Raw genomic sequence first — 26,663 nt, forward strand, 5'->3', positions numbered from 1 at the left:
GTGGCCTGAGTCAGGGAGGCAGGAGAAGCAGCAGCAGCGTTTCTAGGAGCCCTGGGTGAGCGGCTGTGCAGAGGCCCTCTGCCTTCCCCGTGGACAGACACCATTAATATGAACACTGATGCCAGCTCATGATCAGAGAAAACCCAGGGTTGCAGCTGGCCTCCCAAGTGTATGAACTTGATGTTGTTTCTGTGAACTGCTTACCTTTCATTCCCCATTTTGGCATGGCTCACCAATGGCTCTGCATGTCACAAAACAGGTGTCACCTGTGACTTGGTTATAGATTTCATATGACAGCACCAATCTCTGTATACATCCGTGATAGGGTTTCTTTTGGGGCTAACGCTCCTGAGACTAGGTCCCTGCCCCCAAGGAATGGGGAGCTACTGGCAAGTTTAAATGTCATAGCAGCAGGTCCCAGGTATTACCCTGATAGTCTGCGTCTCAGACACAGAGTGCTCAGTGTCTGTCCCACTCTTCTGTCTTTTGCATATTGGGTTATCTAATGGTGATTCATTTCAGCCTCTTAGTCATGTGTTGGCTGCATAGCCTGTGCCACAAACATTGTGCTGGGTGCTAGAGTGGCAGAAGTGAACCCCTCAAATCCTATCATGATCCTTGGAGCGCCTGCTCTCACTATAGAACACCACAGCTTTCCCCAAGGTAGCCGCTGAGCACCTGTTGTCCACCTGTACAGCCTCAGGGGACACGATTGGAAAGAGATGATCAGAATGCACTGGTGGAAGAATTCCTCTGGCTGTCTTGCAAGTGTGGGTTGCTGGGAGGCGGGTTGGGAGATTGAGATAAATGATAGGACACGCTTCTCATAATTCAGGGGAGAACAGACATAGCTGCAGAAGGTGATTGGAACACGTGAGAAGCAGAGGGATGGACTGCAGAGACAATCAGGCCATGATGCTCTGAGGCTGGGGCAGGCAGGGCAGTGGAGGGCTGTCTTCCCAAGGTGGCTTGAGGTGCTCCTGGAGAATCAGGTGGATATGGGCACAGGCACCTGCGTCACGGAGGGAGGAGGAGGGGAAGAGCCCAGCGTGGATGCCTGGTTCTATCATTCTGACTCCCCAGGTGAGGTGCTCCAGCGGCCCAGGCCAGACTTTCCCTCTGGGAAATGGGACCACCATCCTCTGCTGCCACTTCAGAGGGTCTTGTGTGGATTTAGTAAGCAGATGATATTGAAGCATTTGGAATGTGTTGTTAGTATTTTTCATTGACAGTGAACCCCACTTGCATGCTCCTAGGACCTCTTTGCACCTCTCTGCCCCACTCTCCTCCCCACTCCTCCAAGGCATGACTTGAGAAGGCAGTTCCTGGCAGACCACCTCCTGGTCACTCGGGGTCCATCCCTGGGTCTCAGAAGACCCTCTTCCCTCCCTCCCTGTCTCTCACACACTCACATTCACACACACTGTCACACACTCAAACACACTGAGTTTCTCTGTTCTCCAGCAGCCTTTTAGCAGCTGAGATGCTCTCTGGTACTTAATATGCTTTTGTTTCATTTGCGTGAGGCATCCCCAGGCTGCAGTGCGTTTGATATTTCTCCTGTTTGGCCCTTGCATCCAGGTCTTTGTACTCTCCTCCTGGGTGGCCCACTGCTGCTCCCATCCCTTCCTGATTCCCAGACCTTCCTGGGAATGAGCATTCCAGGCCACTCACTGTCTAAACATCCCCCTGCTCGCCTCCACAGGGAAAACTGCCTATTTTTCCTGTGGCCACGATGGCTGCCTCTGGTTTCTGGCCCCTTCTGAAGCTGAGTCCAGCCTGGGAGGGGCAGCCTCTCACACGTGCCAGTGAGGTGGTCTGCCCTTCGGCCCTCCAGCTTTCAGATCCCAGCCTCTGCCTCTGCTAAAAGGCTGTTCTGGAAAATGCAGCTCCACCCACCCTACCTGGAGCCCAGGCAACTCCCACATCATGAATGCAGGCTCTTCCTTCCACTGCTTCTCAGATAAGACTGGCGCCCTGGTGCTATCCATCTGGTCAGCCCTTCCTGTGCGCCTGCTCTGCTGGAAGCTGCCGGTACAGAGGCAAATGCAGGGCTGGCCACTGTCCCCAAGGAGGGCACATCTGGGACAAGCCAGGTCTAAGACACCCCAGGGCTCCATTGCAGACCTGCCCTCACTCTTATATTTGTTCTTTTTGTTTGTTCAATTGTTTGGTCTTCTTGTCCTTAAAGGACACTGTAGTGGCTGCTGGCTGCAGTGGGGGAGGAGCCAGGATGGTCTTGGGAGCATCTGTGGGCAGTTGGCTCTCCCTGGTGCCTTCCCTCAGGCCTGCATCCTGCACCCCTCTAATGCTCAGACCCAGCATTCACTTCCATTTCTCTTCCAGGGGAGTTCATGGTGCCTTAGCAGTGGCATCCTCTGGTGCAGGGACCCCAAGACATGTCTACTGGATCCCCTTAATAAAAGATGTCCCACCCCCTTTGTCATTCACACCACTGTTTTGTGTACCTCTAGCTCATACCACACCAAGACACAGTATCTACTGTAAGACACATGCTGCTGGCAGATGACCTTGGTTAAGTCCATGGCCAACAAGAATGGAAGCCCCAGTGTCCCTTGCGGCTTCCTGGATAAGCTGGAGAGATAAGAGCAGGCAAGGGGAGGATGACAGGTCACCCTGTGTGTCTTCTCCTTAGCTGGAGTCTCCTCTCCCCTTCCACTGGCCCCTCAGAACTGCTGCTTCCCCTGTGGACATGGCCTTCTGGAATTTGGCTGCTAAAGGCCAGGGCTCTCTACTTGGTTCCAAGGGAGAAACCTGGGCCTGGGTCTTGGGCTGTTCTGGATCCTAAGGAAGCTGCCCCACCCCACCCCCATTCACAGTGCTGCAGAGTGGTCCTCACTGTGCCCCTTGCTGCTCACCTTGGTGGCTTAGAAGGGGCATCTCTGCGAAGCCTATAGCTGAGGGGGGCAGATGGTCCCAGTCACTGCTCAGGGGCTTGGGACTTACACACACTCAGCCCCCCACCCACCCTGTGAATTTCAAAGCTGCACACTTAGCCAGTTCATTTGTCTCTGTGCTCTGCCATGTGGTCTGAGTGCACAGAGATGCCAAGGCCCCTGGTGGTCACTCATCTACCAGCAAGATCACAGCACTAATTGTCATTTTAACATAACAAACACGCATATAGCACCTACTATGTCGCCTGGCACTGTTCCTGCACCTCATTGTGGTACCTTGGTTCAGCCTTACAGCTATGAGTGTGGAGTAGAATTACAACTGTCCCATTTTAGAGGTGAGGAAACTGAGGCACAGGAACAATAAAGGGGTTGCTGAAGGTTTCACATGCATGGAAGAGACAGAGCTGGGATCTGGTCTTGCAGTTTCATTCCAGAGTCGATGCCTCACCAGCTCTCCTGGTGTTATGCAGTGCAGTGGGGGGCATGGGATTGAGGGGCTGCTTTTCTGGGGCTGCTGTGGGTTACAGGGTCCCTTGGTCTCTGCCCATCTTTCTTCCCTTTCTTGGATACCTCCTAATTGATTGATAACAGTCATTTATTGCTCAGGTCCACTCACTGAGGTGGGCAGCTTCTGTTAAGCCCATTTCACAGGTGGGGAATTGGAGCTCCAAATCGTGAAGCAGCAGCCTGTGTGAAGTCTCAGAGCCAGGGCGGCAGGACACAACTTTTAAGTCCTGTCTCTGGGGCTCCAGAGCCAGGGCTCAGCTCCTGCTCCCCACAGCCTGCACTCTGTTGTCCCTCATCTCCCTGCTCCTGGGTGGTGGCGCTGGTGCCCATCAGTGCTTCCTTGACACCTCTGGAGGGACCGGAGATGGCTTCCTCCCACTCATGAGGCACTTTGCTGCCTGCAGAGAACAGAGGCCTTTGCACATGTGCCCTCTCATGTGCTCTCTGCTCTCCAGAGACCACACACAGTGCTTTCAAGGACTCTGTGCTTACTGCCCCAGACACTGTTTTCGGCACTTTGTGGGTGTTGGTGTCATTTAAACATCAGAGTAATCCTAAGGAGTGAGCATTCTTATTATGCCCATTAAACAGATCAAGAAACTGAAGCCCACAGGGCTTCTGTCATTTGCCTGAGGTCACGTATTTCTAGGTGGTGGAACCCAGACTGTCAGGGTGAGTGGTGCCTCAGTGGCTCCCCAGGTAGTAGAAAGGACACGCCTGACCTGCCTGCACAGTTTAGGATGGCTACTGTCTCCCTGAAATTGTTCCCACGGCTGTGTGTGCTTCCCCTGCCTCCCACCGCATCCCGGAACTCTTCATGCCTGGTACTACTCCTCCACAGTCCCAGAGTCTGTGCTCAGTGGCCCCTTTTCATGCCCCGCCCCAAGGAGTGCCCAGAGCAAAGCCACACCAGACCAGAGAGGCACGCAGGCAGGACTTGCTTCATCAGAGCAGGCACACTCAGCTCTGCCGTGACAGCCAGACCCGGGCACACACACAGACACACACCCCACTGGGCTGTCTTTCTGTGCTTGTGTAACCCCCTACCTGCTTCTCTCTGTCTGTTGGTCCTCCTGGTTCTTGACAATGCCCAGACTCCCTCTCTGGCTGCCAATTCCCACATGTCATTAACTCGCATTTGCTGCAGAACAGCCTGTGTTGGTTTAAGCTGCGATGACAGCACACACTGGGTCTGTCTGCCATGTATCTTCCCACCGTGTCTGCCCGCGTGGCCTCTGTGCTCAGGGTGAGGGGCGAGGGTGGTGCCGCCTCGCTTCCCACCCCGTCCCTTCTTGTTGTAGAAGCGTAGCTGTCCTGGCATCTGTGCTGCACACTGGCTGCCCAGAACACACACCCCATCTGCTTAGCATCCTGGGCCCTGCTACACCACCGGCCTCCCTTTATTTTATTCCCTTTAAGGAAAAACACTCCAGTAGTGATAGGAAGATGACAGCTATCCCTGACCAAGCAGGGGGTGGGCCTGTGCCATTGGAGGGAAGCTCTGATTGCCCCCTGGTGCCCCCCATCCCTCCTGCGTGGCGTGGTGGCCCAGGGAGGAACGAGGGCTGGGGTTGGCGCAGGCAGCAGGCGCACCATCTGTGGCCGTCCTTTGTGCTGGCAGCCGAGCAGTCCCTGCATTGCTGTGATCCAGCACCTCGTGCTTGGCGTGCAAATGAGTTTCCAGATGCCCAGTGCCCCCCGCAAAAGACACAGTAACTAGGGGCCTGGGAGAAGAATGGAGCAATCTAGAAATTCATTTCTGTTCGTTCCAACCTCTTTGAATAGGCTGCTTCTCCCTCCAGCTGCAGCAGATGTGTGCTGGGCACCCACTGCAGGGGCGTTTGGCCGTGGTTTCTGGCAGACACATGCCAGGGTGGGGGCTTCTCTCCAGCACTCCCTGTGCAGTGATGGCAAGGCGAGCCCCCCAGTCAGGGGCAGGACCCATCTTTTAAGACACAGCTTGCCCATTGGCAGCCCAGCCTAGAGAGAGGAACAGGTACTCTTGGGAGAGGGCACAGGCTGGATTTTGGCCCCCACATACCACTTTCATCAGGCATGTTTGTGTACCACACAAGCCACGCAGATACACCCAGCAGCCCTGTTGGGACCCCTCGCCATCCTACCCTGTCCACCATAAGAACCACTGCCCTTCCCTTGCCCTTGGGCCCCCAGCCAGCACATGGGAATGTGGGCACCTCTCCCAGGCAACTCACAGGAGGATTGGATGGGCGGGGTTCTTCTGCTGGTCCTAAAAGCCACCTCCTGGCCCCTGCCCACTCAGTGAGGGGAGGGAAAGAAAATGCTGGGCTCCATGATGCTGGGCCCCACTTGTTCTTCACTCCTGATAGAGCTTTTCTGGGCATAGGCAGGGGCACAGCCTGGCAGGGTCTCAGAGGGTCTCCAGCACTGCTGATGGGAGGTGGGGGGACTATTCAGGATCTGAGTGGTTTGAAGTGGCAGCCCTGCCCAGTCTCTCCCGGGAGTGTGTGTCTGGGCGTCTTTCCCCAGTGCCACCTGAATGTGGTGGAGGGTATGATTCAGACGAGGCCTGTGATTCAGTTGGAGGGACTAGAGACCGTGCTGTTCGGTGTTTGCCTTCTGCAGGGTTTCATCTCTTCCCCCACATTCTGGTCCAGCGTTAGGCTCTATCACCAGGGTGTGGGGCAGGGGCACCATCTGTGTCGCTGGCCTTCTGCCCTTCTCTGGTTACCGTGAGCAAGTCACTTTGCCTGCCTGCACCTCAGTCTCCTCATCTGTAGAATGGGGATAACAGTGGACGTCCTGGGTTGTGTGAGGCAGATTCAAAGAAAGGTTGTAGAAGCATGTCGCACAGCATTCAGATGGGAGACCCCAGAAATGGGGCAGTGAGCTCTCTGTCCAGCTAAGTGGCTGAAGCATTTATGGGTTCAAAAGGCTCCTGGCCACCTGATCTAGTTGACTAGTTCCAGAACTCTCAGATGAGTCTGGTTGAGGCACTTCTAGCAGGAGTGGGGCATTGGCTGGGGTGTGGTCACCCCCTTTAGCTTCTGCACACTCTCTGCAGTTCCTCCATCTGCCCCTCGCCACAGCCCTGGGAGGAAATCAGGGCAAGAATCGTTACTCCTCTTCCCCTGCAAGCAAACTGAGGCCCAGAGAGGGTCTGTGAGCTCCGGAGGATCACACAGCAAGCTGATGACCGCTTCCTGACTCCTCACTCCCTCCCCAAACTCAGCTCCCTCTCGCACTTTGGAAAGACTGGCCAGAAATGCTGACCCTAGGGGTGCTTTGGGCCCCTGGTGGCCACACTGAGACAGTGAAGGATGAAAGAAAATCTGCGTGTTTCTACCAGCACCTTGTTAATTCTAGGTTTTTAAAACCTCTCTAAGCCTGGATGTGGAGGGTTCGTGTGTGTTCCTGCCTTTGGTGCCCCTGGGAGATTGTAGCTTAGCTCCCACCCCACCCCTGGGCGTTCCTCTGCCCTGAAGTCCTCTGTCGTCTCCAGCATTGTGCCCAGTGGTGCAGGGCCAGGCTCAGTCAGACCGGGAGCCGGGTGCACACGTGCCCTTTGTAGGAGGAGTTTCAGGGAGAATCCTGCCCTCCTGGGGTTGTCCGCAGGCTCCAGGAAGGCGCAGGGTTTTGTTTCACACTTGTGATTCTGACTTCACCCATGGAGAAAAGCCATGTCAAGCTGCTTGTCCAGAATCTGGGGGTTGGACTTCACTGAGAAGTGTGGGGGCGCCTGGCAGTTCCTAAACTTGCCCCATACGAGGTTTTTGATTGGCACCCCCTGGTTTCCCCTCGGCACCGTCTCCACTGTCCCCTCCACTAGCCTGACTCTCCTCTTTGCGTTAAAACCGCCCTTTGACCTGCTCCTACAGCAGCTGAAGCTTTTCGGGGGTGTTGGTCCCACCTTACAGGTGAGAGCACAGAAGCCTCCTGAGTGGGCTTGGTGACTCTCCTGGTGTCACACAAAGGGGGGCGGCAAAGCCAGCGTGGGTAACACTGGGAGAGGGAGACGACGGTGGGCCTGTCAGGGCGTGGTGGCCAAGGCGCCTGCTAATCACCCTTCCTTCCTTCCCCGTAGCGCTGCTGTCGTCCTGGTGCGAGGAGCTCGGCCGCCTGCTGCTGCTCCGACATCAGAAGAGCCGCCAGAGCGACCCCCCTGGGAAACTCCCCATGCAGCCCCCCCTCAATTCCATGAGCTCCATGAAACCCACTCTGTCGCACAGGTAAGCGGGCCGTGTCCCCAGGGCCGGGCCAGGGGCTGCTTGGGTGGATGCAGGGCAGCCACCTCTCAGGCCACAGATCGTCTTAGAAACACTTCACAGGTGGAGAACTGAGTGGGGGTCTCTAAGCAGATGTGGGAGCAGTATATTTTCTAAAATGCTGTTGTTTAACTCCTCATGGGTGAGCACTGTTCCCCTCGCCCCCATAAAAACAGGTTGGAGAGCTGGTCTTCCCCAGCCTGACTGCTTTGTCCCTTTGCGGGGAGGGCTGTCTCTTCTTTGCCTCCAGACTTCTGGTAGAAAGTTAGCAGTCCCATACCTAGCAACTTTCTCTTTCCTGAGCAGTGTGTTGGGGCAGGAAGGGGCTCAGAAAGGTCACAGGGCTGCTGGTCCCACTCCCACATGGGGACAGAGCCAGTCCAGGCTCTACCAGGCAGGAGCTGAGTTGGGCTGGGCCACCGGAAGCTCAGGGTCCCAGGCAGGAATGGGCTTGTCAGAGGCCACCAGGCACCGAGGGGCTGGTCAGCCTGCCCTGCGCCAGCCTCAGAAGGAGCACATGGTCAAGGCCTTTAAGTTCCCCAGTTAATTTTCTTGCCAATCCCTTTCTGAGCTGGGGATGTTCTCCCCATGGGGGTGCCCACTGATGACCGGGAGGGGCATTTGCAAGCAGAGCTCAGCTCATTACCCAGCCTGACCAAGGCACCTGAAGCCCGGAGCTCACGGCAGGAGACCAGAGTCACACTACCTGCAAGTGGGGTATTGGCCGTGCTTTATAAATCTTAAGTAGAGGCTGTTGGCTCTCAATGCCAGAGGACCTTACAGCTCCTGGGCCAGAGCACTGCCCAGGCAGAATGGCCCCGACTCATGGCTCCCAGCCTCAGTCAGAAACACTCTGCACAGCAGCAAGCCCACTGCCTCCACCCAGGATCACTGCCTCACCACACCATTGGCCGGGCCTAGGACAACTCCAGCTCGTAGACCAGACCCCACTTCTGTGGGTGTTTCTCGGGGAATACTTTTGGCATTCGGGCAGGTGAATTTTTCAAGGTGCAGGGCTTTTCAGATCCTTTAATGTCTTCTAGTAGGGGTGGTTAGGAACCTCTGCTTTAGAGAAGTGAAACACATCCTCACCCACCTCCCACCCTTTGCTCCTGGTCTCAGGTCTCCTCCATCTGAACTGCTGCCCGGCTGCTGAGTGCAGGCCATGGCTAAATGCAACCCAAGTTACATGCTTTGCATTTAGCTTGTGATGTTTTAGCCCTGTAACTCTTTGTCCTGCCAGAATCATCCGCTTCTCATCACCTCATGTCCTTCCCAACCTTCTCGCCTCCAAGTCATTTCAGTAAAGATGTTGCTGATGGCAGGCCAAGTCCCTGCAGCCCCGTTAGAAACCTGCCTCAGACCTGCTTGGCCATGACCACTGGGGTTGCAGAGTACCATGGATCTGGACCATGGCCAGCCCTTTGCCAGGTCTTTGCCAAGTTGAGCTAAAGTCACGAGACTATTAGTCTTGGGGTTAAACAGACAAAGGGTGTCTGTGCTTCAAGGGCTGAGTCCTACTCATTGGGGAAATAGGACTCAGTGAGGCAAAACTGGGAGGTTGAGGCAGAGTTAGGACTGGGTGACAGATAGGCCTCAAGGTTCAGACGGAAGAAGATGGCCAGGCTGACTGTCAGGAGGCTGCTCAGAAGACAGCTTGAATAATGCAGGTTTGAACTGCATGGGTGAGTTTAAAAATCCGTGTAGAGGTGGACCTGTGCAGTCAAACCCATGTTGTTCAAGGGTCACCTGCACTTACACAGATAAGAAGCCATTCTGACCATCATCCTCCATAACCATACTGAGCGACTTGAAAGAAGTACGCTCCTTTTGCCTTTTCACTAAGGAGATGGTAGGCTGGAGTGAGCTTGGAGACACTGGGATATTCAGGATTTGGTGCTGGAAGGTGCCTGGCTGTTTTGAAGATTCAGGTCCCGTTTGAAGGCTCTGAAGAAGCAAACGAGAGAGGGTGAGGAACCCCTGGAAGCTTGAAGCTTCAGGTTGTTTTTGCGGGGACCCTGTGACTGTTGGATTTCCGTACCTCAGGTGTTACAGTCACGTCTATTACAGGCCCTGGAGATCATGGAGGTCGTGAGTTGGGGCCTGTGCCTCCAGGTGAGGCCCATGACCCATCGAGCAACTGAGCACAAAGTAGTCAGCACCATGAGGAGGTGTCAGGAAAGGGTCAGGCCACTGCAGCCCTGAGGCATCCCTTAGGATGATAGTGGTCAGGACGAATCCTGAGCACCCACATGCTTGGGTAGAGCAGTGTTTGGACTCACTCCCTGTCTGGTCCTGACCGCGGAGCTGTAGGTGGACGCCGTCCTCCACCACAGAGGTACACAGCCCTGTACAGGAAAAGGGAAACCTGGAGAGGCCAGGTCAGGGCAGGCAGGGACTCGGGCCTTCAACCGGGCAGCACAACCCCTTTGCAGTCCCTTCACTGACCCAGACTTGACACCAACAAATATTTCTGCCTTTCACTCCCAGATTTGTAATGAGTGGTTAAAAACGCCATTTACAATTAGCACATTGTCCATATGCAAATCAGTGCTGCAAAGGTAATTAAAAGCCTAATAAATCTTGTTTACACTCTTAATTTGATTACAATCAAAGCTTGAAATTGCTGGGGAAGACTCTGAGGCCAAGGGGTGCCAACCTTCCTCTTCCAGGTGAGGGGTGGGCGACCCCCAGAGGTGAGGCTCCTGGGCAGGGTGCTGGTGCTTCCCCTGCAGCAGGTTGGGTCACAAGCCCAGGAACCTAGCTGCAGGCATCGAGTTTCAGCTCTGCCATCTTCTAGCTCGGTAACTTTGGAGCAGTTCCATAACCTCTGTGTGCCTCAGTTTCTTCATCTGTAGAAGCAGAAAAAACAGCAGTACAGGACTTCCATACTTGTCCCCAGGCTTGGCTCACAGAAAGCCCCATGAACTAGTCATTGATCTCCCATTACCTGACAAAGAAGGGGTTGGTCAGAACCGGCCCCCCCCCCCCATCTTTTTGCCTTGGGTACATCACACCACTTTCATGTTTAGCTCTTTGCACAGCTGTACCCAAAGCTTGGTTTGTAACCAACTCTTCTTCTTGCCCCCAGAAAATGTAAAAAATTAAAAAACAATGAGAAGGGGATTGAAGGATCCATATATCCTGCTGCATCAGTTCTATATTGCCAAGATGCAAGGATCTTTTCCTTTCCTCCTTCCTATTGGAAAAATTTAAAGCCCTCTAATATGCAGTTAGCTGCACAAGTTCCTCTCTTCTAAGTTTCACCGCAGGGAGGAAAGAAAGCAGGCTCCAGTAATTGCGATGATGAAGAACGCTGTTAATGGTTCCCCTAAATTAAAGAGGGTGGGCGCTTCAGCTCCTCACTGCCTTGTGTTTCATTAGTGGTAACACTACAGCCTTGCACAGAGACAGGACCAATATAGCTGGATCAGGGAAATTCATTAGGGTCTGACAATGCCCTTAATCGGAATTTGTTATTTCTCCCAAATAAAGTGGCTGTTAGAAGTGCAAGGGAAGAAATAACTCAGCCTTCCTCCTCTTTCTTCCTTAAATGTCTGCAGACACTGCCATAGGAGGTACCCAGGAACCAGGAATCATCCCTCCCTCTTCCTAGGCTTGATTCATTTTCCCACATTTAGCAAACACTGATCACTGCCCATGGAGCTGGCGAACAGACATGGAAACCATCTACTCTAACTGTAGTGTGAAGAGCTCTTTATAACATATATGAAAAATGTGCTGAGGGAACTGAGGAAAATTTCCTTAGTTCTTTTTAGAAGAGTCGCAAAAGGGAGTATCCAGGCTGGGCTTTGATGTATAGATAGGAGTTCACTAGATACAAAAGGGAAGACAGAGGAACACTGAGCAAAACCTCAGAGGCTTGGGAGATATGTTCAACAGTCAGGAATGATAATAACACCCCCTCCCATTGATAGATAGCATTTTTGCAAAACTTCTAAGCACCTTCCTTGTATCTACCATCAAGTAAATATGGGTACAGTACTTACGTGGCATTGAGACTGGAGAAATGGAGAGTAAAGTGTAAGTATAGTTGAACAGGGGCCGTCTGCCAGGCACCGTGCTAAGCTTTACCTCTATATGTTTCATCCTAGGAGAGGGTTAGTCCTGTTTTACTGATGAGAAAGTTGAGAATGACTTAAGTAGCATGTCTCAGATCATAGAAATCACCAATAACAGAGCCAAGACTCCCCGAAGAGTCTTAAGTTCAGAGCCCAGGTCGCTCAGCACTGACTTGCCATTTGAATGTTACCCTTAAAAATGTTAAGTCACAGTCCCTGAATATTGCCAATATACTGAGTTCAGGCCAAAGCTAATGATTTGATGTATAAACTTTTTTCCTGGGACACTATTTAGGTGTTCTCTGTAGCCAGACTTTGAGGCCAAACTTAACATATCCTCTGTCCCTTCATAGTGTGGCTTCCTTGCGTTGTAGCCATCTCTGTATAGGACAGCTCTCCCTGCTGCATCCTGAGCTCCTGAGGTGGGGGGACGTGGGCAGGCCCACTGGCGAGCTGGCCTTTGATGAGCTCTGGGACCCAGGGAGCCTCAGCCTCTGAGAAATGCTTCTGTTGAGCCCACTTAAAGGGATTAAATGAGTCCTTAAGTGAAAGTCACTTCACATTGTTCCTTGTGTCTAGAAGCCACTCAATAAATCATAACAAGGGCAGCAATAACAGCAGCCAACAGTTTTTAGGTGCCCGAGGTGTGCCGGACACGGTCATTGTGCCTTACACGTGGCTCACTTAATCCTTATGACAACATCTGAGAGGGGCCACTATCATCCCCATTTTGCAGATGACACTGAGGCACAGAGAGAGTGAATAGTGGCTTTGGTTGCTTCCCTCTGTCCCTCTTTCTGGAGGGCAGGACCTCCCACTTCCCTGTGCCCCTGTGGTCACAAACACACTGTAGGTGGTCGGCAATCAGACTTAACATACAGACATGTTCGTTCATTCTCTGACAGCCCTCTGAGGATGAGCACAGATCGGTGGTGTCCCTCCCTGGCAATCTGATTAACAAAGGCTCCTGAGTCCTGTAGGTATATGAGGGCATCTTGCCAGGCACAGGGAGCCTGAGAACTCAGGGCTCCTGGGCAGGAGGAAAGAGTCAGGAGGGCTCGTTCTGGCGCCAAAAACGTGAGGAGCAAGTGGACTTCAGGCCATTGGACATGGCATGGGCTTCCTGGTGAAAGTGGCTTTCACAGGAGGGTCCTCGAAAGGATCTGTGGCAATTTTCAGGGATGGGGATGGAGCATCCCAAACTGAGAAGACTCAGAGGTGGGAAAGCATCTAGCTGCCCCCTGTGTCAGAAGGTGCTTGGCAGGAGAACGCTGCTGAGATTCCAAGTGACTCCTGGCACAGGTGCCTCTGTAGGTGAAACAGGATTCTTGAGGCAGTTGTAGCTGGACAGGACTGGGGCTGGGGCTGGGGCAGCCCATGGCCTGAGGCCGGGTCATGCTGGAGAGGATGTACAGAGCTGGCAGGATTACTAAGAGCAGGATTCTCAGATTCCCAGGGGCTCTGGCCCCTCCTCTGAACTGCAGCCAGGTATGGCAAGAGGAGAGAAGTAGTTCCCAGTGGACAGCTCTGAAATGCCAGGAACCTCTGGCCTGGGCTGAGCATGTCTGCTGGTTAAATAGCACTTGCCAGAGGAGGGAAGGGGCCTCAGCACACACCACATCCCGCCATGCACACACACACACAAAGAAGTCCCTAGGTTTTCTCTTTATCACGCTGGGCCCCCACCTACCCTGGTGAAGCCCAGAAGCCTGGCTTGTCCTGATCCTTGGGCACACAGCCTCTGAGTCTAGGCAGGGCTGACTGCCGCGCCTGTGGGGGCGAGAACCTTCACTGTGACAGCAGGAGCTGTCTGCCCAGGAGATGAGTCACAGCCCTGTTGGTGCGGCTGCCACTTCTGCTTCTGCAGCAGGTGTGAGTGGAGGCGAGCAAGTCCCTGAGACCACCCCTATATATATGTGCCTGTGTCTTCCCCCGGGTGTACACAGCAACATGCCAGCGGGGCTCATTATATGCACACATATGTCCACCACACGTGCTTGCACACTGATATGTGCCTGGGCTGTGGGGTGAGCCTACCAGCCAGACGGCAGAATGCCCAGTTCGGGAACATGGGTTAAGTTTGCTTCTCATCGAGTTTGGGGTAGAGGGGGAGAAACAGGAAGGAGCTGGTTTCCGCCCACAGGGCCCACCCACGGAGTGGCAGGCAGTTGGAGCTTGTTTGTGGGCCTGTGAAGTATCCTGGTGAGCTGGGGCCTCCCCGCCTGAGGTGGTGAGGCAGCAGCTGCTGGCCCTGGGGGGCTCAGAAGGGGCCCTGCTGGGTTCTGGGGACTCCCAGGGGGCTTTACTTCCTGAACCTGCCAGGTGTCAGAAGCAGACATCAGCCAGCCTGCAGGGTTGATGTGGGAGCTTGTAGGGCAGGATTTCTGGGGACAGAGGACAGACTCGGGCCTGTGCTCTGTGCAATTGCTAGGGACCTGAATTCAATTCAGCCACACCCAGGACGAAGGCCCCATGGAAAGAGGGTGTCCAGGGGTTTCCTCTTTGTTGTTTAGAACTGTAACCTACAGGACCTCCCTTTGAGACTCTAATGTGCCGGCCCTGGGACAAAGCAGTGTCCCAGGTCTCTGATGACCTCCCCTGGAGAGCAGAGGTTCTTCCAGCCCAGCTGCACTGAGGAGCAGGCTCCTTGCTTACTTTCCTGAGCATCTCCACCCTGCCCATGTTCTCTGGGTTCCCACTCGGCGCCCCCAGATACACTGTGAGCTGTCTGTCACCTTCCGCCTATGCCTCTGGTCTTCAACCCCTTTCTGATGACCCATATCATATCTGGCCAGCAAGGAGCAGGCAGGAGGAGGGCCAGGTTCCCTGAGAACAGCTCCTTCACCCCAATTCTCAGCCTGCTGTTTTTCCCCCGAAGTCATGATTAATGCTCAGGTCTGTCTGTGTCACCTTCCAGTTTAGAAAGCCTCTTTGTCTGCATTCCCCTCTTTGAATCACATCAGGTGTATGCATCCAAGGCCTGTGTCGTTCAGACCTACTTGACCCACAGTAAATGCACATCTTACACCATGACCCAGGATGCACGTTTACTTGCAGGTGAAATCAAGACTTAAGTTCAAGGATAACATTCATCCTTACTACGTGATCACACTTGATTGCTTTGTTTTATTCCCTCTCTTGTCCCCTTATGCCAGTTTGATGTCATGACCCGCTCGTGTTTCATGACCAGCATCTTGAAAACATTGAGTGGGTGTTGATAGGGGAGGAGGGTGCCACTCATAGGCTCATTTTTACAGATGAGGAGACTGCATGCAGTTAGGGCCAGGACTTGTAGCCAGGGTACCAAAAAAAGCCAGAATAAGAGGAAAAGTAAATGAAGTGGGGTTACTGTTGTACCAGGATGTCAGGACAGGCCCCACCAATGAGGTGACTGGTGAGCAGAGACGAGAAGGAAGCCAGGGACTGGCCAGGCAGGGAGGGAATCCAGACAAAGGAGGAGCAAGCATGGGCACACAGTGACACGGTCCTGCCCTCCAGTCTGACCACCTCTGCAGGGTGCCCACCTGACTACCCACATGGAGCAGATGCAGAACCCAGGCTCCCAGCACCCTTCATGCCTATGGTACAGGCACTCCCTCCTGGAAGTGCTAACCTTCTACCCCCAGTATTCCCGGCCTCAAGGGCTGGGCCTGCCTGCTCAGCCAGGGTGAGTGAAGGTCTTTGTTTTCTGCTGACCTACTGAAAATGAAGGCACAAGCCAGACAGAGGCACGAGATGCTCTCCTGCCACACCACCCTCCTCCAGGGCCCCACCCTTCCATGCCCCACAGCACTGTCTGGCAGACCTCAACCCTGTCGGCATGCCGTGCACTGAAGTGGGACCACATAAGTGTGCACTCTGCTTTTTTGCCCTTTCTGGGGCCGTGCCTGGGATTCTCTTGTCAGTGCAAGGTGCCGGAGAGTCAACGCAGGACTGGCTGAGGGACGAGGCAGCCCCAGCCTGGCACTCTCAGGGGCTGGGACAGCCCCAGCCTCTCTCTCTGGAGCTGTGAACCTGGCCCTCCCCACTGGGTCCCTCTCCACCTGCACCATGGCAACCAATAGGAAGCCATTATGGAGCACTTACTCTTACTGTGTGTAGGGCAGGGCCTAAAGTTAAGTCCTGGCTTCTGATGTTTGGGGATTTCTCAGGAGATGTCACCAAACAAGGCGGGTACTGCTGGGCCTAGCGAAGTGACTGGAGAGACGGGGCAATGGCTGGGGCTGATCTGGGAGGGGTGGTGGTCAAGGCGGGAAGTAGGGTGGGATGGGATCAGGGTAAATCATTCTGCAGTGTCAATTGGGACTTTGCCTTGTAACACTAGAACAATTAAAAATCTCTTATTGTGCCCAGTGTCTTAGGTGCTGGAGGGGAGATTAGCTTGGTGGGGGGTATGCACAAGAAATTGGGGTGGGAGCAGGTAAGCCTGTACCTGTGATCTGGGGTTGGGAAGAAAGAGTGACAAAAGGAAGCTCCTTCCAAAGGCCAATTCAGCTGGGCTGGGCAGCTAGGAGGAATGGGGAAGAGCCAGCACTCAGACTGGGGACCTTCCAACCTTTTCTGAGAAGGGACCGGGAAGTTCCGAGGGGAAGCTGGTGTGGGGGAAGCACTCTTTCTAGAGAGCCACTTAAGAGTCAGAGTGTGGTTGAAGGAGGAGCCTAGACTGTGCTGGCAGTCTCTCTTCTTCCTCCTCCTTAGTGTGGCCTGTGGACTTTAGGCTAGGGTGAGACAGACAGCCATGGGGGCGGCACCTCTTTAGTGACAGGAGTGGAGAGGAAAGGTGGTCACCCTTGCACAGTCTGTCATCATTCAAGGTGCACCTACTCTGCACCAGACACCATGCCAGGCCCTGGGGATACAGAGCTGCCTAGGCTTGGCTGGGAGCCACAGAGCATGGTGGGGTGATAGGGCACTCCTCTGTCCGCGTGGTGTCTATAGCCCCTGAGGACCGCCCCTCTGTCTCTCTTTGCAGTGATGGGTCATTCCCCTATGACCCTGTCCCTTGGCAGCAGAACACCAACCAGCCTCCCGGCTCCCTCTCCGTGGTCACCACAGTTTGGGGAGTAACCAACACATCCCAGAGCCAGGTAAGAGCCTGTCCTGCCCCAGCCATAGCACTTCCAGGTGAGACCATCCCTCAAGCCCTGGGGCCCTCGGGTCACCTTGCTGTGCCAGTCCTCCTTGCTCTCCCAGGCTCTGCCCAGCTGGAAAGACCAATGTTGAGGGCAAACCCAGCTGTGGACACACCTTCACCCAGGATAAGCCCAAACCTGCCTTGGAGGGCAGCAGCTGGCCCCTGGGCACTGCCCTATCCTAGGGCCTTTCTGGGGGAGTAGCTTTCATTTCACAGACAAACAGCAAGGGGTTCTTCCCTAACCCATGTTAACTTTGTTTGAATAAACGGAAGAGCTTCCTGAATGTTCATGGCTCAGGGGGCTCCAATATCTGTGGTCTTTGAACCTGGATGACCTGGGTTAGATTTCAGCAAAATGTTGAGCTTAAACTTATGAGAAACCCCTAGTCAACCCTGCCTCCCACTCTCTTGTGCCTTCCTCTTTCCTCTACTCCTTCCTCTCTGCCCCTCCGCCCCCTTCTGTCTCTGACATGGCCATGAGGCAGGCTCAGGGCAGCTTGTTGCCGTGGAGGGAACCACTGAGCTTACCTGGGTCTCGGGAGCCCCTTAGCCAAGATTCTGCTGTGCTCCAATGCTGGCAAGTTGGGCTTCTCTATACCCTCACAGAGTAGCTACCCAGGGCCTTGTGTGGCCAACCCTCTGGGCATCCAGACCCCTTTGCAGGGCAGGAGGGTCTAGAGGTCAGTGCTTTCCCACCAGCCACCTGAGACAGGCCCAGCCATTCCTCATCAGTCACTGGCTCAGGGTCTCCTCTTCCGTGCCGCCTGCTTCTGGGCTGGGTTGCCCTCTCTAATCATTGTGCACTCTGGGAACAATAAAGGTCCCCCTTTGTTCTCCACCTTTTCCTCTGTTGCCCTCCCTGTGCTTCATTTTCTCCATGCCCCCCACTTTCTCCTGTTTCATCTCCATGTCACCTGGGGTTACCCACTTCGGTGACAACCACTTTTCTGCCCGCAGGTCCTCGGGAACCCTATGGCCAATGCCAACAACCCCATGAATCCAGGCGGCAACCCCATGGCGTCGGGCATGACCACCAGCAACCCCGGCCTGAACTCGCCCCAGTTTGCCGGGCAGCAGCAGCAGTTCTCAGCCAAGGCTGGTCCTGCGCAGCCCTACATCCAGCAGGGCATGTACGGCCGGCCCAACTACCCCGGCAGCGGGGGCTTCGGGGCCAGGTGAGCAGGGCTGCTCAGGGCAACATCCTTCAGAGTCGGTGGACAGCCCTGGCCTTCCCTTCCACCCAGGTGGAAGAGTTGGATTTAAATCCCAATGCCATGCTTCCTGACCTACAAAGTGTGGGCGAGCCCTGGCACTTCTGTCATCCTCAGCTGTCCCACCAGTTGAAGGGACACAGTCATCCCCCATTCCTGGGGCCACTGCTCCCTGGCACTGTAGCAGCTGGGTGGCATTGTGACAGCCTCAGGCCCGTGGTGATAGAGGATCACACTCCTCAAGATAATTCTCCTCCTCCTGGATCAGGGGGGTTCAAGAGCATCTCGTAGGTGGGCTTCAGGGAGAACAGCCCTGTCTTGCTGGTTACAGAAGCCGAGCTATGCAGAGGCTAAGAACCCCCCAGTTCAAGAGGAAGGAAGGAAGGGCAAGGAGCCCCAGGAGGGTGCTCTGGAGACGTAGGTGGGGCAGAGGCACCCCGTTACTCCTCATGCCACCCTGCTCTGTCCAAGACCACTTCCTTGGCCTCATCCCTTCCCAGCCCCCAGAGCTGACCATAGGCCTGCTGGGTATCAGCGAAGTAGGTAGTTAAACACACATACCGTCCACACCTAAAGCTGCATCCCTAGCCCACCACCCAGCACTGAGGTTCCGAGTTCGCCTCCAGAAGATGGGCCCAGAAGAGCGACCAAGGTGCAGTGATTTAATGCACATGAGAGCCAGCGCCAGTCGGCACCTGGCCGGGGCTCCAGGAACACGGCACCTTAGTTGTCACCGAGTGACATGAATGGCTGTCAACTTGCAGAAGGCCCTTGTCCACTCTGGGCTCTGAGTCTGGACACATCCCCCATCTATGAGCTGAGGGCAGGAGGGCCTGGAACTGCCCCATCTTCTCCCTCCCAGCTCAGGTCATATCTGACTCTTCCCTTCTCTCCCTCACAGTTACCCTGGGGGTCCTAATGCCCCCGCAAGCATGGGCATCCCTCCGCACACCAGGCCGCCTGCTGACTTCAGTCAGCCGGCGGCTGCCGCCGCAGCAGCTGCAGTGGCAGCAGCGGCAGCCACGGCCACGGCCACAGCCACTGCCACTGTGGCAGCCTTGCAGGAGACACAGAATAAGGATATAAACCAATATGGACCGGTAAGGGCCCCTCTAGTCCTCATCCAGCCTCACCCAGCCAGCCTGGCAGACAGCCCCCCACCCCAGGAATCAGAGTTGGGGTGTTGGTGTCTGTGGGGCTGTGGATGCTGAGGGAGCTGATGGTGTCAGGGTACATTTGGGTTTTCCTGGAAGCACATGGAGGTTGTGTGTTAGGATGTGGATGTGTCTGGGTATAGTGTGTGGGGGGGTTGGTGCTTGTGTTTATTCTGCATGGGTCAGAGGCTTCTACGTATCTGCATACGGGCAAAGAGGTTTCAAATTGCTCTCTGGCCTCCTGTGCAGTGAAGAGCGCCTCAGTGTCTAAAATAGCCTTGTCACCAGCCTGTCCACTGGGTGGCCTAAAGGCCAGTGTTCTCCTAGTCAGCTTTTCTGTGAATTCTGCCCAGGACCTAGCTCTGCAGAAGTGGGAACTGGGGCCACATCAGACTTTGTGGATGGAGGGTGTGTCTCCGTTGGCTAATAGCCAGGGGTGGGCCAGGGCTTCCAGGAAAGGGGCTCCTGCCTCCATTCTCATCCTTCTCCATCCTCCCATGCCCTCCCTGCCCCTGCACCCTCTGACCCATTCCCTGCCTGCCTCTCTGGAAATGCTGCCTGTGCATTGGAGTGACCGTGCCCCACCCCCTAACACTCCTTGGGCTCCATCTTTCCTGTGCGGCCTGCAGAGGGCAGCAGGAACCCAGGAGACTGCTGCTCCTAGGGGCCTGGTCACCAGCGGCAACCACACAGGAAAGTGCCCTCCACCCCAAGCCCCCCACCTCCCTACACTTCCCTCCCTGCACTTTCAATGCATGTGGCATTTTATTCTTTTTTTTTCTTCTTCTCCTGTTGAAGGTCTGTTCCTCTTTCCAGATGGGTCCCACGCAGGCGTATAACAGCCAGTTCATGAACCAGCCCGGGCCGCGGGGTCCTGCCTCCATGGGGGGCAGCATGAACCCTGCAAGCATGGCGGCTGGCATGACACCCTCGGGGATGAGCGGCCCTCCCATGGGCATGAACCAGCCCCGGCCACCTGGCATCAGCCCCTTTGGCACACATGGGCAACGGATGCCCCAGCAGACCTACCCGGGCCCCCGGCCCCAGTCCCTTCCCATTCAGAGCATAAAGAGGCCATACCCAGGAGAGGTGAGTGTGACAACAGGCAAGAAGTGAGTGGTGGGGGGGGGGGGGGGGGAGGATCCTGGGGCTCAAAGAAACGGGTTGTGGGAAGTACCTTGGAAATGGTGTGGAAAACCTGGGCCAAGAGACAGAGCCTGAGGAGTCAGGTGCTCCTGGGTTTAAGACCAGCTCTACCATTCCCCAGCTGGGGGACCTTGAGCAAGTCACATCACCTCTCAGAGGCTCAGCTTTTTCATTTGGAAAAGGCAATGGCACTCCAACTTACCTCCTAGCACTGCTTGGGGGACTTGAGTGAGGAGACACATGAAGTGAATTGACCTGGGCTGCGTGGGCGGCCACTTAGCAAGCAGTTGCCTCTGTCAGTGTTTACTGTTGTCTAGGTTCAGACACTAGCTGGGTCACTTGGGTAAGGAACCATCCTTCCACAGGGCCACAGTCCTCACACCCACACGATGGCGTCCCCACTGCCCTCCAAGAGTGAGAGATGAGACAAAACCCTATAAATACCTAAAGGCTAGGTATAGCTGAGAAGTGATTGGAAGGCACATGGCGTGTTTCTGTCATTAAGTCAGCTGCCCCGTTGGGAGGAATGCTGCCTCTTAGGCTGCCCAGTTCAGCCAAGGTATCTGTGAAGATTAGGGAAGTAAAATCCACACCTCCTGCCCTCTGGGAACCAACACTGTAGCAGGAAAGATAAGGTCTAAGCAAGAACCCACAATGAAATGCAGGACATTGGAGTGTACAGAACTCTGTATAAGGTCGGAGAAGGATGGCCTTCCATCAGCACTCAGAAAATGAGCTGGTAGCAGGTAGCCTGTCTGGGTCAGCTGCAGAAGACACAGAGGCCCCAGAGTCCTGGCCCAGAGTACTTCCCTTAGGAAGTCTGCCTCGATTCCTCCCCGGGACAAAGTTCCTTCCTGAGCATTTCCCCTAGAGCTCTGCTTGTATGCCCATTCTCAGACCGGCTTCACCCCGCTTTGTCTCAGAACTGTGGCCTCCAACTTGAGCTCACAATGGTTTAAAGCCCAAAGTCCTTGCCCTGGCTGGGTAGGTCAGTTGGTTAGAGTGTCATTTCTATATGCCAAGGTTGCAGGTTCCATCCCTCCCTGGTCATGGTACATACAGGAATCAACCAGTGAATGCATGGATAAGTAAAACAACAAATTTATGTTTCTCTTTCTCCCTTTCCCTTCCTCTCTCTCTTTAAAATCAATAAATAAAAATTAAAAAATAAAGCCCAAAGACCTTATGTTTGTTACTTGAAGGTCTGTGGGGTTCCCCTCAGCATTCATCTTAGCTTGGGCTAGCAGGTGGCTTGGCCACTGGTGGAGGTGTCCTGAGTCCTCAAGAGGAGAGGTCAGGGATCTCCGAAAACACCAAGGAACCTAGGTCAAGCCATGATACACCCTCAGGTTGGCACCAGCTCAGGGAGGGTCCAAAGGAGGAAACTGGCCCCCAAGATTCTGGCTGTTCTTGGGGGACCTCAAGCTGTTGGCCTCATTCCCATGCACAGCCCTCTCAGCCTTCTCTGTGCCCAGACGCCTATCATCCCTGCAGTCTGGGCTACAGATGCATTTGCAGCCCAGCCAGTGTGGCTGCTGGCGCCCAAGGAGGTGTTTGTGGAAAAGGCAGTGGGACTCCCTGTCATTAGCCCGATGTAACCCAGTGCCTGCACCAGCATCCGACCCCTTGGCTGTTGCCTGCCACAGCAGGGCACACCAAAGGCTCTCGATTATTTTTATGAAATCACCCTCCTCTAGGATGCTGATGTTACCCAGTACAAAACGCCTGACCCTGGGCTGTCACACTGGGTGGTCACAACCTGCATAGCCTGTCCCTGATTGGGAAGACTGGCTTCACTTTGCAATGACATACTCGTAGAATCTTTGGATTGCCAGACCCTTGGGCTGGGGCTGGAGTCAGGTCCCCTGGTCCCATCCTGGATTCCCTTCTGTAGCCTGGTGGGCAGGCCGCAATCTCCATTTCCTCTCCGCCAGTGATGTGATGGGAACCTCACTATCACACAGCAGCCACCGGGTCACAACACTGAGTTAGACAAAGTTCTTCAGCACTGACAGACATATGTCCCCAGGTCCTGCTTTCATTCGTTGAGCAAGTATTTATTGAGGGCCTATTTTGTGCCGGATGCTGGGACAAAGCAGCCGTCCCCTGAACCTCTGAGGCCAGAGGGCAAGAGAGACGATTAATAGACAAGGAATTTCAACACACAGGGAAGAAGAAACCACTGACTCTGCAGGACAAAATGGCCTGGGTGTCTGAGCAGCAGGTGGCCCTGAGGGTCACTTGATCTTACAGATGGGGAAGGAGGCTGAAAGGTAGAGACCAGCATGGTCAGAAGTGGCATGTGCCACCTCGTAGACCTATGAGGATAGATAGTGACTCTGTCCCTCCCCCTCCCTGGAGCTGTCTCCCCTTTGTTCTCAAGTGCCTCTCCTGAGAGGGGTTTTCTTGCCCTTCACCAGCCTAGTTCTCCGGACCAGGTACAGATGGCTCAGAACTGAACATCAGTGTGTTATGCACAATGTGGGGTATGCAGACAGTGCCCTCCGGACTCAGCCTCAGAATGCAAGGGTGGCGTCACCTTTCTGCAGTTGCAGCCTGTTGTCTGTGTTCCCTCACATGCCAAGCACTAGGAGAGACACAAAGGGTGCTTTAGTATCAAGCCCCCCAACCCCATAATGGTGTGAACAAGAGGCTTTAAAAGTACCCCCGAAGTTCAGGTGGCATGGTGCTTTGAAAAAGACAGCTCTGAGTCAGATGGACAGAATGCAATGTCCCTGGATGTCCAGGCAAGAAGGGGCCCCAAGCATCATCAGCTTCACCTCTCCCTTTTCCAGGTGGGAAGGGCATTTTGTTGGGGAAGCCAGCGGGGACAAAGGAGAGGCAATGGGGTAGTCCTGGCATTCCAGTGAGTGGCTCACCTCCGAGACACTGACAGCTTTCTCCCCTTCTCTGCTGCCACAGCCCAACTATGGAAACCAGCAATATGGACCAAACAGCCAGTTCCCCACACAGCCAGGCCAGTACCCCACCCCCAACCCCCCACGGCCGCTCACCTCGCCCAGCTACCCCGGGCAAAGGATGCCCAGCCAGCCAAGCACCGGGCAGTACCCGCCCCCCACGGTCAACATGGGGCAGTATTACAAGGTGAGTCCCAACACCCCACATCCTTCCCCTCACTGTGCTGGGCCGGGGATGTTCCCTGAGTCACCAGGGGATATGCAGAGATTTCTGGATGTGTCCTTCTGTGCCCAGAGCTGTACATATAGTGACCAGAACTTCATTCTGGCTTCTCTTGGTTTCTGTTCTCAGGGGCTCAGATCACCACCTTCTCTGTTTACTATTTACAGCAACACACAAGATAATAACAATAAAGGGAATACATTTTTTAAGGAAAATCACCTGAATATATTAACATTTCATTCTAAACCTCATTTCTCTACATGCACGTGGACACTAACATGCTATATAATTATTGTGGTTGTACTTTTTTAATCTGTTTCTTTCACTTGACCTGAGCTCATAGCATGCTGTCTGCTGCTACAGTGATGCCATGGATTCCACTTTCAGTGGCTACGTATCATTCCTCTGAGATAGCTGTGCCATATTTTGTCCTTCCCTTTCTGTTGGACATTGGATTTTTTTCTGATTTTTCACTTTTGAAATAATACTATGATGAATATCTTCAGGCACATAGCTTTTTCCTTCTTTGGGATTGTGATAAAGTACATTCTCAGGAGTGAAGAAGACTGGAAATATTTTACATTTATTTGCCAAGGAATTATGCCAACTTATATGACTGCCTCCATGTGGCATTACTATTCTTGCTGTAACTTCAGCACACTAGGTGTTTCTATTTTTGGAAACTCTGTTGCTAAATTAATAACTGTGGACAGAAAGGGGTGAAACGCTGTCCCCAGGGGGTAACTTGCTCTGCTCCGCCCACCCCCATCCCCGGCACTTGGGGTGTCAGGGGGACTCTTCAGCATGCCCTGTACTCCAAGCAGATTTTCATTACAGGAGGGAGAGCGGGCTTTTCTGTCTTCTACTCATGTCATTGTTTATCTTGCTTTAACAGCCAGAGCAGTTTAATGGACAAAATAACACCTTCTCGGGAAGCAGCTACAGTAACTACAGCCAAGGGAATGTCAACAGGGTACGTTCCAGTTCTCATCTGAGGAACTATAACCCACGTACCCTTCCCACCCCAGCCTCCGGAGTTAGCAGGGCCCATGTATGGGGGTGCCCTCTCGGGTTGTCTTCTCTGGGGCACAGAGATGCCCGGTAGGAGAATCCGCACAACTCTGGGTGGATGGGTCGGTCAGGGACAAGTGTGGACCTGGCCAGTCCTGGAAGAAAGCAAGGTGGGAACTAAGAAAGGGAGAGGGGCTCCTGGTTAGCCAATGGCCTCATGATGCCGCACGCCTGACTCCATGTGGAGACTCCAGTGGGCTGGGGTGGAAATGGAGAGTGTGGCCTAGAGTCATGATGTGGGCAGCAGGAACCCTGGTTTGATCCAGCTCTCTCCTCCTAGCGATACAGCACTCATCACCCTGAGCCTGGGTTCCCATTTGTCAAATGGGCTGTGGGACCCTGCACCCCCTAAGTGAAGTGTGGGAAGGTCCTTTCCCAGGTCTACCTGTTTTCTGATGAGGACAGAAGCCTGAGTGTAGCCAGGAGGGAGGGAGTGGTTTTCCTGGGGTGGGGTTGGGGGGGCTCTCCTCCCTAAGGGGAGCAGAGACAATAACCCTGGGACCCTGGGTTGGGTGGGGTATGTGGCCACAACCGTGGCTCCTTCTATTTCTGTGACCCCATAACCTATTTGTGGTTTCTTTTCCTCTAGCCTCCCAGGCCAGTTCCTGTGGCAAATTACCCCCACTCACCTGTTCCAGGGAATCCCACACCCCCCATGACCCCCGGGAGCAGCATCCCCCCATACCTGTCCCCCAGCCAAGATGTTAAACCACCCTTCCCACCTGACATCAAGCCAAATATGAGTGCTCTGCCACCACCCCCAGGTGAGTGCCCCATTCTCCCTCCCTGTGTTCGGCCAGGAGCCCGGGTGTGTGGAAGTTGGCCTACCTGTTGGGGCTGGGCACATAGAAAGGGCAGGAAGGCTTGAGAGCAGGTAAGCCACACCCAGAAGGGAAATCTGAGGTGGGGCTGAACTGCCAGGAGCCCTCATCCCCTGCCTGAGCAGCTGGAGGCTGGGAAGAAAAGCAGCTGGGAAAGGGCCTCGGAGGAGGAAGCTGGGGCTTCCAGAGCAGGGACCCTGTGGGCGAGAGGGGATGCAAAGCCAGGATGAGTAGGACACGGGACATAGGGATGGTTGGGATGGGGTCGGGTAGACTGGAAGAAGCCATGGGCTCCCTGATGTGTACTAGGGCACACAGCCCAGCGGCTATGGCCATTTGCACCCACATCTGTGTGTTCCTCTGAGCATGCAGCCAAGGGTGCATGTCAAGTAGGTGAGTGAGCCCCATGCATGGCCCCAGAGCCCATGCTTCTGTGTGCCCATGGTGGCCAGAGGCACATCGCTCATCAGCTCCTCCCCCACCCAGCCACCCACAATGACGAGCTGCGGCTCACGTTCCCCGTGCGGGACGGCGTGGTGCTGGAGCCCTTCCGCCTTGAGCACAACCTGGCTGTCAGCAACCATGTCTTTCACCTGCGGCCCACTGTCCACCAGACGCTGATGTGGAGGTGAGTGTCAGGGCAGGGACACGGGCCTATGCTGGCTGCAGAAGGCCCTTACGGTGACAACTCTGGACCCATGGTACCAGCATCTGCCTGCCACCTTTAGGTTACAGCAACATTGACTGAGCACTCTGTGTGCAAGGCCCTGGGGGTGTCATGGGGAACTTGCAGGTTCAGGAGAGACAAACAAGCAAACTTCGCATAGTGGCCCGAGGGCAGGGAACAGCTATCACTCACACCTGTCCCAAGAGAGTGGTCAGGGGTGACTTCCCAGAGGAAAAGGTGGCTATCTCAGACCTAAGGACTGAGCAGGGAGGTGTTCCAGCAGAGGCCCTGAGCTGGCAAGAGGAACTTCAGATGGCTGGTTGTGGCCAAGCAGGAAAGTGGAGAGAAGAACTAGAGTGGGAACAGGCCTGGGTTGGGCAGAACCGACTAACCTTGCAGATTGCAGGGGGCTGGCCACCAAGGGGGCTGCTGCTCAAACACTAGGAGAGGTTAGGTGGTCCCCTGCTGGGCCAGGCCCCGTGTTCTGTGTTCCTGTGCCTTCCATACCTGATCTTCTTTGATCTTTTGAGTGGGCAATGCTTGCTTCTTAACAATGAGGAAACTGAG

General features: G+C 54.5%; 1 protein-coding gene and 1 long non-coding RNA gene across 7 annotated transcripts in view; one reads left to right on the forward strand and one right to left on the reverse strand.

The window, feature by feature from the left end:
* The window catches only part of ZMIZ1 (zinc finger MIZ-type containing 1), a 110,337-nt gene that overhangs the window by 70,820 nt on the left and 12,854 nt on the right, over positions 1–26,663 (forward strand). For 3 of the 6 annotated variants that reach the window (XM_090278289.1, XM_090278288.1, XM_090278284.1), the window contains 9 exons: positions 7,489–7,633; positions 16,724–16,838; positions 17,843–18,060; positions 18,998–19,196; positions 20,067–20,339; positions 23,319–23,501; positions 24,433–24,510; positions 25,198–25,372; positions 25,916–26,057. In XM_090278289.1, coding sequence (XP_090134415.1) covers positions 7,489–7,633; positions 16,724–16,838; positions 17,843–18,060; positions 18,998–19,196; positions 20,067–20,339; positions 23,319–23,501; positions 24,433–24,510; positions 25,198–25,372; positions 25,916–26,057 — 1,528 coding nt within the window. Of the gene's footprint in view, positions 1–7,488; positions 7,634–16,723; positions 16,839–17,842; positions 18,061–18,997; positions 19,197–20,048; positions 20,340–23,318; positions 23,502–24,432; positions 24,511–25,197; positions 25,373–25,915; positions 26,058–26,663 lie in introns of all 6 variants that reach the window. The other 3 variants (XM_090278287.1, XM_090278285.1, XM_090278283.1) reach the window with 1 other exon arrangement.
* LOC150010341 (uncharacterized) lies at positions 10,202–13,604 on the reverse strand. The gene is made up of 3 exons (XR_016511401.1): positions 13,442–13,604; positions 11,680–11,805; positions 10,202–10,521 (listed from the first exon to the last, which is right to left on the reverse strand). It is a non-coding gene; the product is annotated as an uncharacterized LOC150010341 (long non-coding RNA).

The sequence above is a fragment of the Furipterus horrens genome, unplaced genomic scaffold (genome assembly GCF_987537825.1).
Source record: "Furipterus horrens unplaced genomic scaffold, mFurHor1.1.pri manual_scaffold_5, whole genome shotgun sequence".
In the NCBI taxonomy this organism is placed as follows: domain Eukaryota; kingdom Metazoa; phylum Chordata; class Mammalia; order Chiroptera; family Furipteridae; genus Furipterus; species Furipterus horrens.